Source organism: Taudactylus pleione, unplaced genomic scaffold, assembly GCF_031769625.1.
Source record: "Taudactylus pleione unplaced genomic scaffold, aTauple2 ptg000006l, whole genome shotgun sequence".
In the NCBI taxonomy this organism is placed as follows: Eukaryota; Metazoa; Chordata; class Amphibia; order Anura; family Myobatrachidae; genus Taudactylus; species Taudactylus pleione.
In genome coordinates, this window is record NW_028284409.1 from 1,179,791 (window position 1) to 1,197,043 (window position 17,253).

The 17,253-nt window shown below is 37.5% G+C and overlaps 1 protein-coding gene across 1 annotated transcript in view; it reads right to left on the bottom strand.

Annotated features, from left to right (window-relative positions):
• Window positions 1-17,253, bottom strand: part of LAMA2 (laminin subunit alpha 2) — a 901,593-nt gene that overhangs the window by 489,208 nt on the left and 395,132 nt on the right. The window contains exons 13-14 of the mRNA XM_088452064.1: window positions 7,544-7,645; window positions 4,828-5,039 (exon numbers count right to left, since the gene is read on the bottom strand). Coding sequence (XP_088308190.1) covers window positions 4,828-5,039; window positions 7,544-7,645 — 314 coding nt within the window. The remainder of the gene's footprint in view (window positions 1-4,827; window positions 5,040-7,543; window positions 7,646-17,253) is intronic.

Sequence of the window (17,253 nt, forward strand, 5' to 3'; positions counted from 1 at the left end):
AAGGGAATGTGGTTCCATGAGACAGTTGTATTCAGTGGCGGATTTTACTGAGGGGATGCGAGTCTGCAGCCCCCCAGTAACATCCACCATCTCAGTCTAGTCAGTGCAGTCCGTGACTGCACTGGCTACACTGTGTGACTGGCAGTGGCTTCCTATTGGATGTGCTACCTGACAGTCACATAAAAAAGCAGTCTCAGGGGGAGGTGTCTCCTTCCTCTGGGACTGCCAGTCCAGGCTGCTATTAGCAGATAGCTGCTTCCAGGAGGAAGCCACTACTCTGCCTTTCTGCAAGTCCTAGCCGGCTCCTAGGGGCTGCAGACGATGCAGCCCTTTGGATGCCGGTGGCATGTTCATGCACAGCTCCCCACCACTAGTGCGCATGTCCCGGTGCCTGACAGATCGATTGCGCAGGCACCGGGACAAGGCCCGAATGGGAGCAGTGGGTGAGCAATGGCACCATCCCCCTCGTTTTCAGTGATGGCAGCCCCCCTCATATAAGAGGGTAGGAGCCACCGCTGGTTGTAATTGAATATCAAATAAAAGAAACATAAAACTCAATGTGAAGTGAACTGTTGTTCAGCCAATCACAAGAGGTTGACAACATGCAGCATGACTTCATGATGCCCAACATTTAGTGAGAAGGAGAGAGGTCGACAGTGGTGACTGCAGCTGCACTCTCAGAGGCTTAATCTCTCCGGGCAATGGCCCTGTCAGCTCGTCTCTCTTTTAAAAATGTGCTGGTATGTAGTTTAAATAATAATTAACTCAGTGCACTATCATGTAGCAGCTGGTAAGGGATTGTTAGTCCCTAAAAACATAGTTCCGAATATACAGAAAAATGGGAACCAGAGTTAATTTGTAAATTATAATAAATTATTAAAAAACTAAGAAACGGATGTATCATTGAATATAATAATCTCATTTATTACTTTAAAATTGATATGAAAAAAGGAGCTAATACTGTATATGAACATCTGTATATATATCAAAAATGGTAAATGACCCTTTTGTGCGACAGTTGTTATAATTAGGACTTGCTCACAAATGACTAAGTTCATGTGCAGGAAATATCAAGTAGCTTTGTGTAGGAAAAGAAACACAGTCCTCTTAGCGTGGAGTCCGCATGCAGTGGGGCTGTAGTCAAAAGTCCACTTGTAGCTGTATAACAAAGTCCAAATAGTGCAACAAAGTCCAAAGTATCAGTCAAAGTCCACACGGCCAGGGGTCACATCCAAAATCCATTTGAAGTTGTTATAATAAGTCGCTTAAAGCATTTCGCTGGATAAATGCTTAAATAGCCCAGAGCATGTTTGAATGATGTTTAATTATATATATATATATATATATATATAGATAGATAGATAGATAGATAGATAGATAGATAGATACACAGTATATATATATATATATATATATATATATATATATATATATATATATAGCTACTATATAAAAATGAAAATTTGTCCTTCTGTCCTTTTTTAAATTGAAATTATTTACTGTTACTTTTTATTTAATTAAAAAACACAAGTTTTGTCTAGCATTCACCCTCTATATGTCAGGTCTGGAATTACAAAAGGATTTAGTTTATCTACAATTTTTTCTTTTCTATCTTCTCTACTACATAAAAGCAAAAATTTGTCCTTCTGTCTTTGTATACAAATCCACAGTTTACAAGCAAAGATTGTGAAATTTTACATAGGAGCATATTAAAACACAGTGGAGGAAACTAAAAAAAATGTGAAATCGAAATTACTGTTAATTTTTAATTAATTAAAAACCACAATTTCTGCTGTACACTCATTGTGGGGCCTCATGGCATATGGGTAGGGCCTCTGAGCAAGCGTTTTGTGTTGTCATTTTTGTCATGATCTTAATGTTTATTATCAAAGAGAGCTTTAGCAGGCTTTGCCAGCATTCTCAGCTCTCTGACTATACCAAATTATGCAACAACATTGACTTTCTTCGAACTGTGTCAAAATGATGACTTTACAAGGACCCTGCTGTACTGTGAGCTGCCAAAATATTACACATGGAATGCTTCTCGAAAAGTTTTTATGTGCAGATAATGGAGTCGCTGTACATGGTCATCCTGGTATGAGAGCAGCAGAAGCTCTTTGCCATGTTTACACTGTACATCTGACAAATTTTGAATGCTTCTATCTCTGAAGTTTGCTTAACATCGTTACAGGTCCTACTTCCTTTGAAGACCTTAGGACTGTTGATGGGAAGGTTGTCACACTTATCATGAGGCCTGCCTAAGGAGAGGTTTGTTGGAGGATGATGTGTAAACAAACATTCTTAAAATCCCAGGCAACGCCGGGTATTCCAGCTAGTGTGTGTATATATATATATATATATATATATATATATATACATACACATAGAAATATGCCTACTCGGGAAAGTTGCCCAAGCAACGAAATAAACAAACACTATGTAGGGATTTTTGATTAGTTATATATGGTCAAGTGACCGCAAGTTTACATACATGGAAGTATCACCGAATTGGTTGCTGGGCAACATCCAAATATTCGCTTGATCAGCCTTCTATCATGGGTGGCTTCCCGAACAAAATAAACAATACCGAGGAGTATTTTACAATTGGCTATCCATAATCACGTGACCGTACTGTCGAAACCGTATAAATTGGTTGCGATCGCTTAATTGCGCACGAATCGCAACACGACATCCATTGGACGATTTGATCGTCCACTGCCATTTTATGCGAACACAGGCTCCCGCCGCATTTGCGCACGCACTTGCGCACGCGCAATTGCACATGCTCCCTATACATGCACACGCATCCCATGCCCCCGCAACTCGTCATATTGTGAATGGCGAGCCATGCTTCTGTGCTCACAACAGTTAAGCGCCATTTTTACATTACATAAACACATAAAGTTAGTACAGCAATACTGTTTAAATACTGTTTTGCGTTTCAATCGCATAGCCAGCTTTTAAGTATTATTGTCGGAAACCTTACCCTGACGGACAGCAGCCTTTCCTTACAATAAACTTATATCCCATTTAACCCTAAACTGACTGAGATACGCACAATGCTTTGTGTTTTAAAGGTATGCAGTGAATGTTACATGTTAAATAGCAGTTATATGATATCTGGGATTAGGAATAAGATAAATGGGTCATGAGTAGTATCTACCGATTTCCCTCTGTCTCAACAGGAATATGAAACCAACAGAATGAATATGGAAGGGATCACTATCGAGTTATGAAGACCTGCCAAGAATTATACTCTATACTGTATAAATCACTGTACACCTCCCCTGTAGATTTGCATGCCAAATGTTAGTACAAAGGGATTTTCTAACAGTTCAACCTCCAGTGACGTCAACCATTTACTAACAAATGATTAGCAACAACCATTGTGACTCAGTAATAAAGGGCCAATAGGGAACCCCTCTGAGTATTCAGCTTATGTTCAAAGGTAATTGTACACCTATAAATTGCCATGCAGTCTGGATCCCAGCCCCTTTTTCCTTTGCTACCTTTCCTTTGCTACCTTTCTCCCTGCCTGACCCTAAAGAAACACACAGCAATCCTGATGGACAGCTGTTAGTCTAGGATCCTGTATATAGCTGCATTGTATAGATTAAGGCTGATTATACCCTTTTTACAATATAGTACCTTTGTGTGTGTTGGAACCGCAAACTGTTTCTGTGTGACAAAGTTATTTTATATTGAAATGGGAGGTATGGGCAATCTGGTCTGTGCAATCAAATCTCTCTAATATCGATGCTGTTCAAATGGTATCAATAGTACAGTCACATGTATGGAAGCCCCTCTGATCTGGTTACAAGGTAAAAACTATACACCTTTCAGGATTGATAAGGTCACGCGATCGGAGGTCTACTCGTTTATGGTGAATACATTAATTTTAAGGGTATGTAATATTGTATTTTTTAAGATTTTTGTCCTTAAATTAATTGTAGGATATGGTAAGATTGCCTGTACTGAGTTCACAAATTTTATAATGAGAAATGGATGTTTATTTTATTATTTGATTTCATGCAAGACATACAGGTGTTCTAGATTCCTCTAATTTGTGAGGTGTATAAGGAGCTTCTGTGGACCACTCAAGCTATACTTCTGATGAAACTGGATGACCCTTATCCAGTGAAACAACCTCAAATGGGTTGTGGACTTTAACTGAGACTTTGTTGCTCTATATGGACTTTGTTATACAGCTACAAGTGGACTTTTGACTACAGCCCCACTGCATACGGACTCCATACTAAGAGGAAAAAGCCACCTGTTAAATATTTGCTACACATGAACCTAGTCATTTGGGAGCAAGTCCTAATTATAACAACTGTCCCACAGGAGGGTCATTTACCATTTTTGATTTATATACATAATAAATGTGAGATTATTATATTCAATGATACATCCATTTTTTCATAATTTATTATAATTTAGAAATTAGTGTTGGTTCCCATTTTTCTGGTATGTGTTTTGCCTGGGTGAAATGTGACAGAAATAAAAAAAAAACTACTTCACACAGATAGATCATTATACAGTCTACCAACATTATCTTGTTGTATAGTCTTTAATACATGATGATTTCCAGAAATGTTTTACTTAATGAAGAAGCTATACTTTTGAACCTATTAACCTACCAGTATATTTTTGGAGTGTGGGAGGAAACCAGAGTACCCAGAGAAAACCCACACAAGCACATGAAGAATATACAAACTCCAAACTGTAAGGACCGTAGTGGGAATCAGACCAATGACCTCAGTGCTGTGAGGCAGTAAGGCAGTAATTTCCTTCATAAATAGCTCCCACATCTTTAGCTGTTTTTACCTGTAGGTGACATCTGGTTGATTACTATATGTTGCTCTGATGAGAAGTTTGTTAATATTTGCCAGAACTGTCATGAAATCATTTCTGCTGACTTGATATCCTGTCCCATGCATTTTGAAGAATTCAGGACGTAGAACTATTTTTTGCATGCTTTCTTCATATGGTCGGAAATTAATTTCTTCCTGTTGGCTGCTAATCCTTAAACCATTACCCTGCAAATGGGATTTTCAATGTAAACAGAAAACATAAGTTAGAGTTAGCTATTAGCTTTTATATGTGATATATTTTGTAATGTAGGGTGACCAGACATTTCAAATGTGACAGGACTGTCTCTAGTGTGTCCCCATAGGTGACCCCAATTCTGCTAACATCAAGTGAACATTTGCTATGTGCTGTCATTGCCACATGTTGGAACACTCCTGCTACAATAATCTCTAGCAACCAATCGCTCTCACACCAGTTTTCTCAGCGCAGACAAAAATCGAATTACTGTACTCATAGTTGAGCCAGAAAAAAGTGATCTGATAGGAGGGAGAGGTAAGTGGTTGGGTTTTCCTTTATAGGCCAACCACCGAGCTTGGTAACTTTCTACGAGTTGGGTATGGGATGCCGGTGTTCGGGATCCCAGTGGTCAGAATCCCAATGCCAGCATCCTGGCAGGGTTAGAATACTGAAATTGTTGGTCAGTATTCTAACCCTCCCCCTCTCCTCTCCCCGGTGTCTGAACCTAATTTCTTCCCCTGGTGCCTAAACCTAACCTCCCCCTTCCCGCACCCTAAACCTAACCTTCCCCCCTTAGTGTCTAATCATAACCATCCCCCTATTGTCTATCCCTAACCCCTAACCCTCCCCCTAACACTGCTACTTAGCATTGGAATGCTGGAGCCAGGTTACTGACAAATGTCCGGATTCCAGTGCCGGCATTCTGAGTGCCGGTATCCTGACTGTCAGTATTTTGACCGCATCCCCTTTCTACAATAGCCATCAGGATTGGGAATTGCTTTGAATACCAGCTATTAAGATTAAGGTCTATTCTGCCCATTAGCTATGAAATTCATGGCTATTCTATAAAATAGAACCCAATGTCATGAGCAATGCTTAATAAAACCCCAATGTGTAATGAGAAATACAGACCACAGACAGATTTGAACCCAATACAATAAGATAAAAAAATCTGCTAATGGAAGAAAATGAGGATATACAGATTATAATAGATGTATAAAGGATAATAATATAAAAAGAGAGAGAGAAATGAATCTAGATTTTCAGTATATATCTTCTCACTGTATGATATTTTGAAGTAGACTTGTGGTTACACCACAAAACAGTAGTTACGGGTTCATCTACAGTACTAAAGACTTTTTTCACATCTTTTAAATTAAGGAAATTTCCCTTACAAAGTTATTAGTTAAAAATCTGCTTTCCAAATCAAACGAATTATTGCAACTGTCATCAATTTTGGTGATTTTTAAAAAAAAAACATAATTGCACTAGGCTTTCCAGTGTTTGCAATACCCTTTAAAATAAATGGAGTGCTACAGAATTATTAATTATTTTTCATCACACTGGTAAACATTCAATTAGTCTTTAACAATGCTAGGAGCACCACTAGTTCCTGGGACTCCCTCAACACCAGTCAATCGCAAGCAGTCAGTGTGGGAAGCCACTTGCAATTGGCTTGCAGAAGGCCCAAACAACTCACTGCTTAAATCATTTAGTGATGGACAGCACTAGTGTGCAGTTACATATTTTTTCCGCCCTCATTGGACTACAATGAATTAAGACAAAATATTTTATTTTTAATTGGACTGTATAAGATCAAGGAAAATATTTTTTTTATTTAGTAATGTGTTATTTGAGAGTTTGGGGACTGTTTTATTCACATAAATCTTATATTAAAATTGTGGTTAAGATTATTTTCTATATTTTTATTTGTGTATGTTTTTCTTATTTTGTTTTACTATTTTGATCTAATACACATGGTTTATAGGTTCTTACTAGGTCAGGGGAATTGGAAAAAGCCCTAGATGTAGATTTACTAGAGCTTCTAAAACAGACAAGTGGAGGTGTTTCCCATAGTAACCAATCAAATTATGCCTATTATTATCTAGGATGCAATAGAAAAATAATAGTTAAATCTGATATGGCCAATACTCCCACTTTCCAGTATTAGCAGCTTTAGAATATCTACTCCCTAGTGTGTTCAGCACAGTCTCTGGGAGAGGGGTGATGGTTTTTGCACCCTCTACACACATAACCCATAGAGATACCAGCCCTGCGCTGACCACCCTGCCTGAAGTTGGTTTTCACTATAAAAGTAAAATCCTATGCCCATTGTCTACAGCTCTGGGTTATCCATCCATATATTTTAATATGGCGTTTCCCTAAATCAATGTTTCAAAAATTAGTGTTGTCAATTATAAATACTGTAGAAATTTATGTCAGTTTTTTGTGATGGCTAAAAAATATGTTTCTGAAGACTTGCAACACTAGTGGTTTTTATGACAAATTCCCTTTTAACACTGTAGATTCCTTTATTTGAAAGCTGCCAAATAAATCACTAAAAAATAATAGTCATTTAAATAAAAAAATATCAAAGCATGCTTTAGTAGATTCCCACCATAAAATTTTATAATTTATAACTGGGGTTCTTTATTCTCAATTAAATATGCATACTATAGGAAAAATACAACAATATAAGAATAAACCTCTGTACCTCAATATAGATATTTGGGTGATTTGTTACTTCTGCAGCATCTTCCTTCACAGCTGTGTCATATGAGATTGTGTAGGTTAAATGTCCTCCCACTGCTGCAACCTACATGAGATCAAAAAGAAATTGATTAGATTATTTATTCTACCAACATCTGCCTCTTCAGGCAGGTTCTTGATTGATGTTAATTGATTCATTTTGAATACTGATCGAAAAACAAATTAAACATAGAAAAGACCCCAACAATCTGAATATGGACATTATTAGCAATGATATGAGAGCCATTATTTCAGTGCTTTACAAGAGCTAACATGTACCTCTAGGTATGTGTCTTTACACTGTTGTTGTTTCCTTTAGAATAATCTAGATGTATTCTGTTCAAGTTAGACATGAGAAACAATTTCAAAACTTCTCTACAGAGTATTCACCTGATTCAGCAATCATTTAGCTGTGGAATTCTGCACATTTCTTTTTTGTAATACAATACCACAGGCAAAATAAATTGACAGTGTATTTGAAATAGATCTGCAGATTGCTGAATTTATAGCATGCTTGTCTACAGTTTTAAATACAGATGTGCAGTTCAGTTTTGCTGAAAACCGTACATACCCGAACTCTGGGGTTCCGAGTCGAACCAAGTCCTGGCTTGGATCACTTTTGGGGGTTCCAAGTAGAACTGAGTCCTGACTCAAATCTTCTCATAAGTTCTGAACTTGGATCTAAAAACCAAATCTTGGGTTTTGGATTGCATTTAAACAGGTCTAAATTAAATTATTTTAGCTGTTTTTATCAATTTTAAAGAAATCCAAAACCAAACCCGAACCAAAACACTTGACAGTGGTTTTGCCAAAACTATAACATCTGAGAGTGGTCTTGCCAAAGCCAAAACATGGGAGTCCGTGCACATCTCTAATTTTAATAATACCCTCCAAGAGATTCCAGGGGTATGTGCAGGTAGACATGCTGTGGGATAGCAAATTGTTGCCTCGTGGCCTGCTTCTTAATTCCACAAGTTGCATTATTGAGCAGCAGGGCCATAATTATGTGATTTATCACCATTCCTATTATCAAGCCCCTGGACGGCTCACTTTTCTGGTCCAGAAGGCTGAAAGCTCCTCAAAAATTTGTGAATCTACTGGACATTCCATACACTATGATTAGAGAAAAGGTGGAATAGCAAAGAAATAGTGAAACTCAAAAAGTTGCAAGACTGGGACTTCACAACACAGAGAAACAGCCATGAAATTTGATTTGCGCAAAATTTTGCATTACTTCTGTATCAAGTGTAAATCTTATTCTATCTAAAATAAGAATCACAGTGTGTATATACAATATATTTAATAAAAGAGTATTTACAAAGCCTCACACAGTCAGCTCAGAGGGCAGTGGGTAAAATTTATCTTTTAACTTATTTATTATAAACATTATAATACATACTTTAACAGGAATAACAAGCTTGCAAATTTACCTCCATGGACAGAGAGGATTTTTTAGCGACTTTGTGTAAAACAGGTGATTACATGGTTTGAAACCACAGTACTGTAGGTTTCATTTTTGACTGAGTAATAAACAATTTGATTCAAATTGGGATCTTAAACTCAGAACTCATGAGAAATGTATAGTATCAGAATGTTTTGGCTGCAATGAATCACTCAATTATTCATGATCGGAGAGGTCAAGTAACCCTATATATTTAACCTATCCAAAGTCCACATTCAACAACTATTCAAGGAACATTACTCATCAATCATCTGGCCAGAGATAATAGTACTTTATAGTTATGTCACTGTGTAGGTGGAATATTATCAGTATAACATGTAGATACTATCTCTGTTAATCTTGTTTACTACCAGTACAAAATAAATGGAAAAATAATAATTCTAGTGGCATATTTTCACATTGTATTGTTTGTTCCCACAAAATTCACAATTCATTCTCTAAAAGCACCTGTTAACTTCTTACCTAAATATTTTTGTTATACATACTTTATATACATTGCTATAAAAACAGAGTTATTAAATTCCTCAGTTTTCTCTTTGCTATGTATTTATATAAATTCTTTTGTTTCCATTTTAAAACTTGAAAACATAACAGATTAATTCAAATATTACCCCTTTTCCACTGTGGCAAAAACAAGGGATTTTGGTGGAAAAGTGGTATTATAAGCAATAACAAGCATGGACTTCAATAAACATTGTTCTTTAATAAACATTGTTTTTTTATTTGTTTTTTTTTCAATATCTTTTTATTAATTCTATTTTCTAATACAAATATTTAATTGTTAAGCTTTATAGACTTTGATAGAACCTACCTTTGCTTAAACGTGCCATTACCATTAGTTTTATGATTAGCATTAAATTGTATTTATTGCTCCCTACCCTTAATGGTTGACACATCCTATACACCTTTGTGTCATCTTTTTTGGTTTGGTTATTTTTTGCACTATAGATGTTAATTCTTAAATCTTGGTATAACTGTTAATGGTACTTTATAGTTATGTCACTGTGTAGGTGGAATATTATCAGTATAACATGTAGATAGTATCTCTGTGACTTCAGTAATAGTATTACAGCCACTATAGAACTACTACTACTACTACTACTACTACTACTACTACTACTACTACTACTACTACTACTACTAATAATAATAATAATAATAACCCTTTAAATTGTAATCTAATGTGTTTTATGTAGTGAGCCAGAGTATTTTAGAGAAGTCCTTTATCTATTTTTACACAAATAGCCTTCAAACTCCATTAACTACATCTAAGTACCCTTCCTATTTCAAATGAATGATTGGGTTTTCATTTGCTACTGTAACAATATATCTGCATTTTACTGCATTGCCTTCACATGACAGCCTCTTTTTCCGCTCTGATGCCAGTAGAACATTGCATTTGTGTTGTACAAAGAGAGTGATCTGAATATCTAATTATTTAAGACATTAGAGTAAAGCTGGGTACACACTATACAACACGATGTGTGCACCCAGTGACGGAACAATGCAATGTAACAATATATTGCGTGTATACAAGATCGACATACAGTATCATTCCATGCTGCATGTAGCAGCATGGCATCATTCAATACACTGTCAAATTTGCTGTGCAGCACAGCAGATGGGACGAAGCAATGAACAACCACCTTGCACACGCAATCAGGTGTACACATTATACTATCTGCACAATATATCATTCCAATCTGTGTTGGAATAATATATTGTCCGATATATCTTATAGCTTTAGACTGGTAGGCTTTGAAAGCACTTAGATCTTTTCTGGGCATGAGTGGCTAACAAATGTAAGTCTGCTAACTGTATGAAAATATTCTTCCCCTAAAATAAAAACTTTATCCAGAGGTATTATAAGAATGGCAAGACAGTGATGACGAGTCTCCAGGGACTTGTGCCCAGCTCATTGATAGTGCTAGGCTACCTCAGGCACCATTCCCACCCTCTCCATCTTGACAATGAAAACAGGAGATGGCCGAAACCAATGTTTGGCCAAATTGACCCATAAACCAGTACATACCAGACACCCGTGGTAGATATGCCATTGGATTTATTTCAGGAAATTACCCTAATGATTTTTTGCCAGAAGAGTACAATTTTGACTCCAGGTAAAGAGGGTATGGGCACAGGATTAAGACATTATCAAGACAGTGGGGGAGATGTATCAAACCTTCGAGAGAGATAAAGTGCAATTATATAGACTGTTTTAGATAAATTATAGATTTTTGCTGATTGGTTGCTAAAGACAACATCTCCACCTTATCTCTGTTGGAGGTTTGACACATCTCCCCATATGTATGATTAGGTGGAGTGGTAAAGTGATCAAAACAAAATTAGGGTATTGCTGAGCATCTCCTGATTGTTGAGAAGTATGCAGACATGACACTCTTTATATACAGTATTTAGCTTATTATCAAACAACTACTAGCTCCCATATGTATAATAGTTACCATAAGTCACAGTGATCACTGAAAATGTAGCCAGTGAACAATATGTTACGACTGTTTGTCCTTTGCCATTAGACCATGCTATTAGATACTTCTTGTAATATTAACTTCACTGTACAACATGTAGCTCAACAAATGGCCATTTACAACTGTCAAAAAAAAGTCAGCAGATCCAGTCTGTTTGATTATTAGGTTGCCACTCACAGTTTGTCTACAAGTGAACTGAAGAGCCAAGTACATATTATATTGGAAAACATGGCAGCAATTACAGGATAGGGAAAATAACCAAAGCTTGCTACAGTATAAGGAGAATAGGCATCATGTAAATTACAGATACTTGGAGAAATAAGGTCCAAAACATTCTATGGAGGCTTATAATTTTGCCTAAATAGTAATATTTATATGAAGTGCAGAAAAATACTTGCCATCTCATTTGCAATGTGTGCCACTAGCATGAAGGAGGTGTAATCTTCCAGTTATATACTTATTAATGTAGTCAGATGAATAATATACACTAAAAGTCAAAAGTTTTAGAGCACCCCCATTTTTCCAGTTTTAGTTGAAATTGATGCAGTTTAATGTCTCACTTTACTCTGAAATTAAACCATAGAACAAATAAACAATTTGAGCCGAAAGCTCTCTGGGGCTTGCGGCCATGAGACCCTACCACAAGGGTTTTGTTGCAAGCCCGATGGTCCCGATGGTCTTGACCATCGCGACCATCATCATGGCCGCTCACTATAGCTGTGTGTGGTCACCCACAGCTATGCGAGCGGCCAGGAGGCCGTTCAATAAAGAAAATAGCCCGGCCCTGATTCAGAGAGTGTGCTCTTTCAGAGCGGCCGGCTCTGAATCAGGGCCTCTTTCTACAATAGATATCAAATATTTTCCAGGAAGTCCTTCCCAACACTGTTGCAGAGGTTCCCATAAATGTGTTGCACTTGTAGGATGCTCTACTTTCAACCTTATGTCTAGTAATCCCAAACCAGCTTGATATCTAGACACTGTGCAGGCCACTCCATGATTTGAAGCCTATTATGTTGTTCTTTTCTTTGAATCTACTTGTGACATAGCTACTAGGTATGTTTTGGATCACTATCCTGCTGTAGGGCGAACCCTTGACCAACAAAGTGCAGACCAGAGGGTATTGTTTGGCAATGCCAAATGCTGAGGTAGCCCTTTTGGTTTAGGGTGCCAGTCATCTATTCATATCGCTGACTTGGAAACCAGCAAAAGCCCCAGACAGTCATACTTCCTTCTCTGTGTTTGACAGTATGTTTCAGGGCCATAAAGAGTGTGGTGAAGCTGGTACCATTGCACAGTGTAAGATGCAAATGAGGGCTGAAATGGCCATACACACCTGCCATTACAACCCGGGCCCTGCTCTGTCTTTCTGGCTCCCAAACTGTGTGGGGAGAGACATCATGACATCTCCCACAGTGCCATGGGATCTGTCTTTAGGATGCTCCAAGCAGCACCCTAGTTAACCGGTGAAGTGGCTGGTGCCCACCCACCCCCAACAGGGCTATAATGGTATGAGCTGGTTGGTGTCACATGAGTTAATTTACTAAACAAAGGATTGTGAAATCAAGTAGGTTCCTGGTGTGATTAAGCCCAAAATTTAATTCACAATGTTTTTAACAGAAAAATATGATGTGTATTTTGGGCTTAAACACGCGATAAGCAGTGGTTTTTACAAGCCGCCACTAAGTATATAAGCCCCACACACTGAGGAACCATCCTTTTACCTACTTGACAGCAAACAAGAACACTCCATGATGAACCACAGATTTAACATTTTGATTTATTGATCCATAGTCTACAATAGTCCACTGGCAGTGCTTCATTACATAGGCAAGCTTCATTTTTCGTTGCTGCAGAAATGCAATGCTTTCCTTGTAAAAGGCTTTTTTTACATAATTTTTCAGCTTTTGCTAACCTAAACTTTTTAAATTAATCTCTAGCAGTTTATCACTTCCTTTGTACATTGTAAGTTATTCATTGGACTTGAATTTTTCAAATTTCAATGAAAACTGAAAAATGGTGGCTGTCCTAAAACTTTTTACCAGTATGTGCCATACTGAAAATTATTATTATAAAGGCATTCTCAAGTTAAACCATCAGTTGAAAGGGGGTTGTATCTAAGTAATGTAAATCAGTTGTTGGATCCAGTTGTTTTCAAATGGGATACAATTCTATTACCTGGGCACCTTTGCTCTTAAATTACGGAAAAGCCAGTTTGGAGACTGGTAAAGAGATATTTATTGCATAATAAACCACTGGAATTGCTAAAACTAGTACAGGGTTCATAATGGGGATCAATAAATAAATAAACAGCTGTGTGGAATAGAAATTCTAAAAGGAATCATTTCTAACAGGTGTGGGTATGTTAATATTTATTTCCTCAACTCCTTACTCAAGTAAAAATAAGTTTTTCCATTTCCTTTTATTTTTATCAAAGTGCTGTGTTTACTCTTGTAAATATACAAGTGATGAACAAAGTATGAATAATTATGTTATGTTCTAGAACCCTAATTTCTTCCATCCACCACCATATCATTGGCTCTTGGAATCTGTCAACTAGTCAACTTTCTCCCTCTCAGTATCTGTACACCACTGCATCCATTACACTATTGCAGTTCTTGAAGGCTTCTGTAGTCGTACAACTAAGGGTGCTGTTGTACCTTGAACTGCTCATGTTCCAGCAATGTACAGAAGCAATTAATTAATTCTGCTTCAATTTTCAGCAGTTAAGCATCTGCAGTTATCACTTGGCTTTTAAAACTCTGGGTCTTCTGGCAGTCATGACTAGATTATTTGCGAGCTTCTGCTACCATACTGCTATAGTTCTTGTGATTCAGTACTGGGTCTGATCCTGTACCTGCTATTCTGCATTCTACTATCCTGAGTTTCTGCTATCATGACTTCCTTGCACCCAATTTTCAGTATGTAATGCTGTGTTCCTGGCACCCTGTTTAAAGTGGGTAAACCTGATTTCCTTACCATTGTCCTTAGTGCACAATACCGGAGTTTCTGATATCCTATTCCCAGTGTGCAATCTTGAGTTACTGGTACCCTTGTTCACAATGTGCAATTCTGAGTTACTGTCACACTGTTACCAGTGTGCAATCCTGAGTTGCTGCACCCTTTTACCAGCATGTAATCCTGAGTTACTTACACCCTGACACTAGTGTGAAATCCTGAGTTCCTACTATTTTGTCATTAGTGTGCTTTTCTGAGAACCTGAAATTTCGTTAGTGTGTGCATAGTGAATTTCTAATACCCTGCTGTCCATGTGCAATTGTGAGTTCCTGATACTCTGCTACCCAAATGCAGTCCTGAGTTCCTGTCACTCGGCTACCAATATGAATTCCTGCTTGCCTCACATTTTGCTACTTGTAAACAATGCTAATATAAACCTTCTGCCTAAGGACTCTTAAACCATTGCTAATTTTTGAGTATTTTCAAGTCTAATAAAAAAAATTTAGTTTCATAGATCCTTATTCCACTTCTTGGCAGACCTGAAAACTATATAATATTTATCCAGTTGTTTCTATTATCTACAAACCATCTTCCATACTGTCTAATCATTGATGAAAACAGTATTAGAGCCACATTGTAACCTCAGAGCTTGCTCAAACAATGTAATCTTGTAACAGCCTGCATAACTTCTATCAGTGAGACTATATTTACTCCTGACAAATTTCACATCCCCTAGCACACAGACTAAGGGTAACCAACTTAATTAAAAACCTCTGTCTCCTGCCATATCACCCCCTAAGCAAAATGCCACCACCATGTTAAACCATACAGCCCTAATGTTATCTTTCTTGGAGCACACCTCGTATTGTAATTCCTATCACCACTATATACTCAATGACAAGCCTCACATTCCTTGACATAAGTACGCTGTTTTTCACTATCATTTTTCTCTTACATTTCAATCTATATATAAAGTCCATCCTAAAAATTTATTCATACTCCACTACTTACTCAATGATAACTTAAAAAAATGTATATTGTGTATATTTTGGAATACAGGATGGGACAGTGGGTTCTGATTTGTCAATATAGACTAGTAAATAGTGCAACATATGATTGTTTACTGTAGTTAAGTTTGTGTGCAGACATTCCCATGCAATCATTGGTTAACCTCTATATAATCTGTGAATGCATTGCACTCACTAGTTGTCAACCGCTGCTATACAGTATGTAATATTATCTGAAAATAAATGTTGAATAATGTTAAATTGTGCATTTTTGCAAGTGTTAGAATTCCGCGTTCCATGTCATTACCTTGGTATTGTGCAGCTGTATTTCTATTTTAAAGAATAAGCACTTCTTTTTGTATGATTGGACACTTTAGATACGTTTAAGTGAACACTTAATTATAAGTAAATGAAGTAATATATCATCGGGATGAGTGTTCATCTAGTAAAGGATACATTTGGGAATATATTACTTTCCAAAATAAATGGACGGAAATTAACTGATTTCAATCATTACTAAACAACTCTGTTCTTAACTTCTGATTATTATAGTATGCTAAATAATCTAATCTACACTACTGTACATCTGTACATAAAATATAACTTTTTCAAAATATATCCCATGCAAGTATAACATATTTATATTACTGTAGATCACCACACATCAAATACCAGAGACCAGTTATATACTATGGGGGATGCGATCAATATCCCAACCGCGGGGATTCCGGTGCTCAGAATGCCGGCGCAGGAAGCTTGACTCTTGTCAGAATCCCTGCACCGGCATCCCAACTGACGGAATCAAGAAGGTAAGCAGCAGGTATGGAGAGGGTTGGAATACTGACCGACAAGTGTCGGTATTCTAATCCAGGGCCATAGCTAGGGAAGTGCGGCCGGTGCCATCGCACAGGGCACCACAGGTCAGGGGGCACTGTTTGGGCCTGTCAAATCTCTGTTTATTATCATTCTCACTTGTAGCTTCCTCTTATTTCATCCCCAGCATCTCCTGGCCTCTCCTATCTCTTCCCTGGCCCTTCCCCATGAAGCCATGGCCCTTTTTTGGGTGCATTATGTCCCTTTAAAAAATGAGGTGGGCACCAATGCTCTTTCTGGCACGGGGCACCAAAAAGTCTAGTTATGGCTCTGTTCTAATCCTGTCGGAATGCCGGTGTCTGTATTCTGACCGCCGGGATCACAAGCTACTATGGAATGCAGTTAATGTTTATCTTGAAACTACAAAGGTCACAAATATTATAAATCACTAATATTACTTAGATTAAAATAAAATAAAAATGAACTGAATTATTTCTGAATTATGTTACATATTTAATAAACAGCAGAGTGTATTTTACAGAAAGTATATGGCTTTGTAAATCCCCTGGTAGTTAGGGCTTGTACAGTTGTCCTGAAATAAGTCTTCTTTTGGGGTCCAACACATATTTCCACCGTACAGTAACTGCAATGTAGCCACAGATCCATCAGCACTAGCAGTAAACTGTCATTGCTGCTGAACACAAATTATACTAGCAATTTAAGCAGTACATGGTGAACAGTAACATTAATTGTGGAACCTAACTATTCAGAAGCTATATACAGACTGGGCAGGAGTTTGAATTTCCTGTCTAATTTGTGCTACTAGAGTTGACAACTCTATTCTCACTCAGCTAGTAGACACCCTCTGGAGTCTTACAATGGATACTTGGGGATAGCTGTGCCTGGCACAGTGTGCCAAGCTATGTGAGGTGCTACACTAGTGTATAATTCC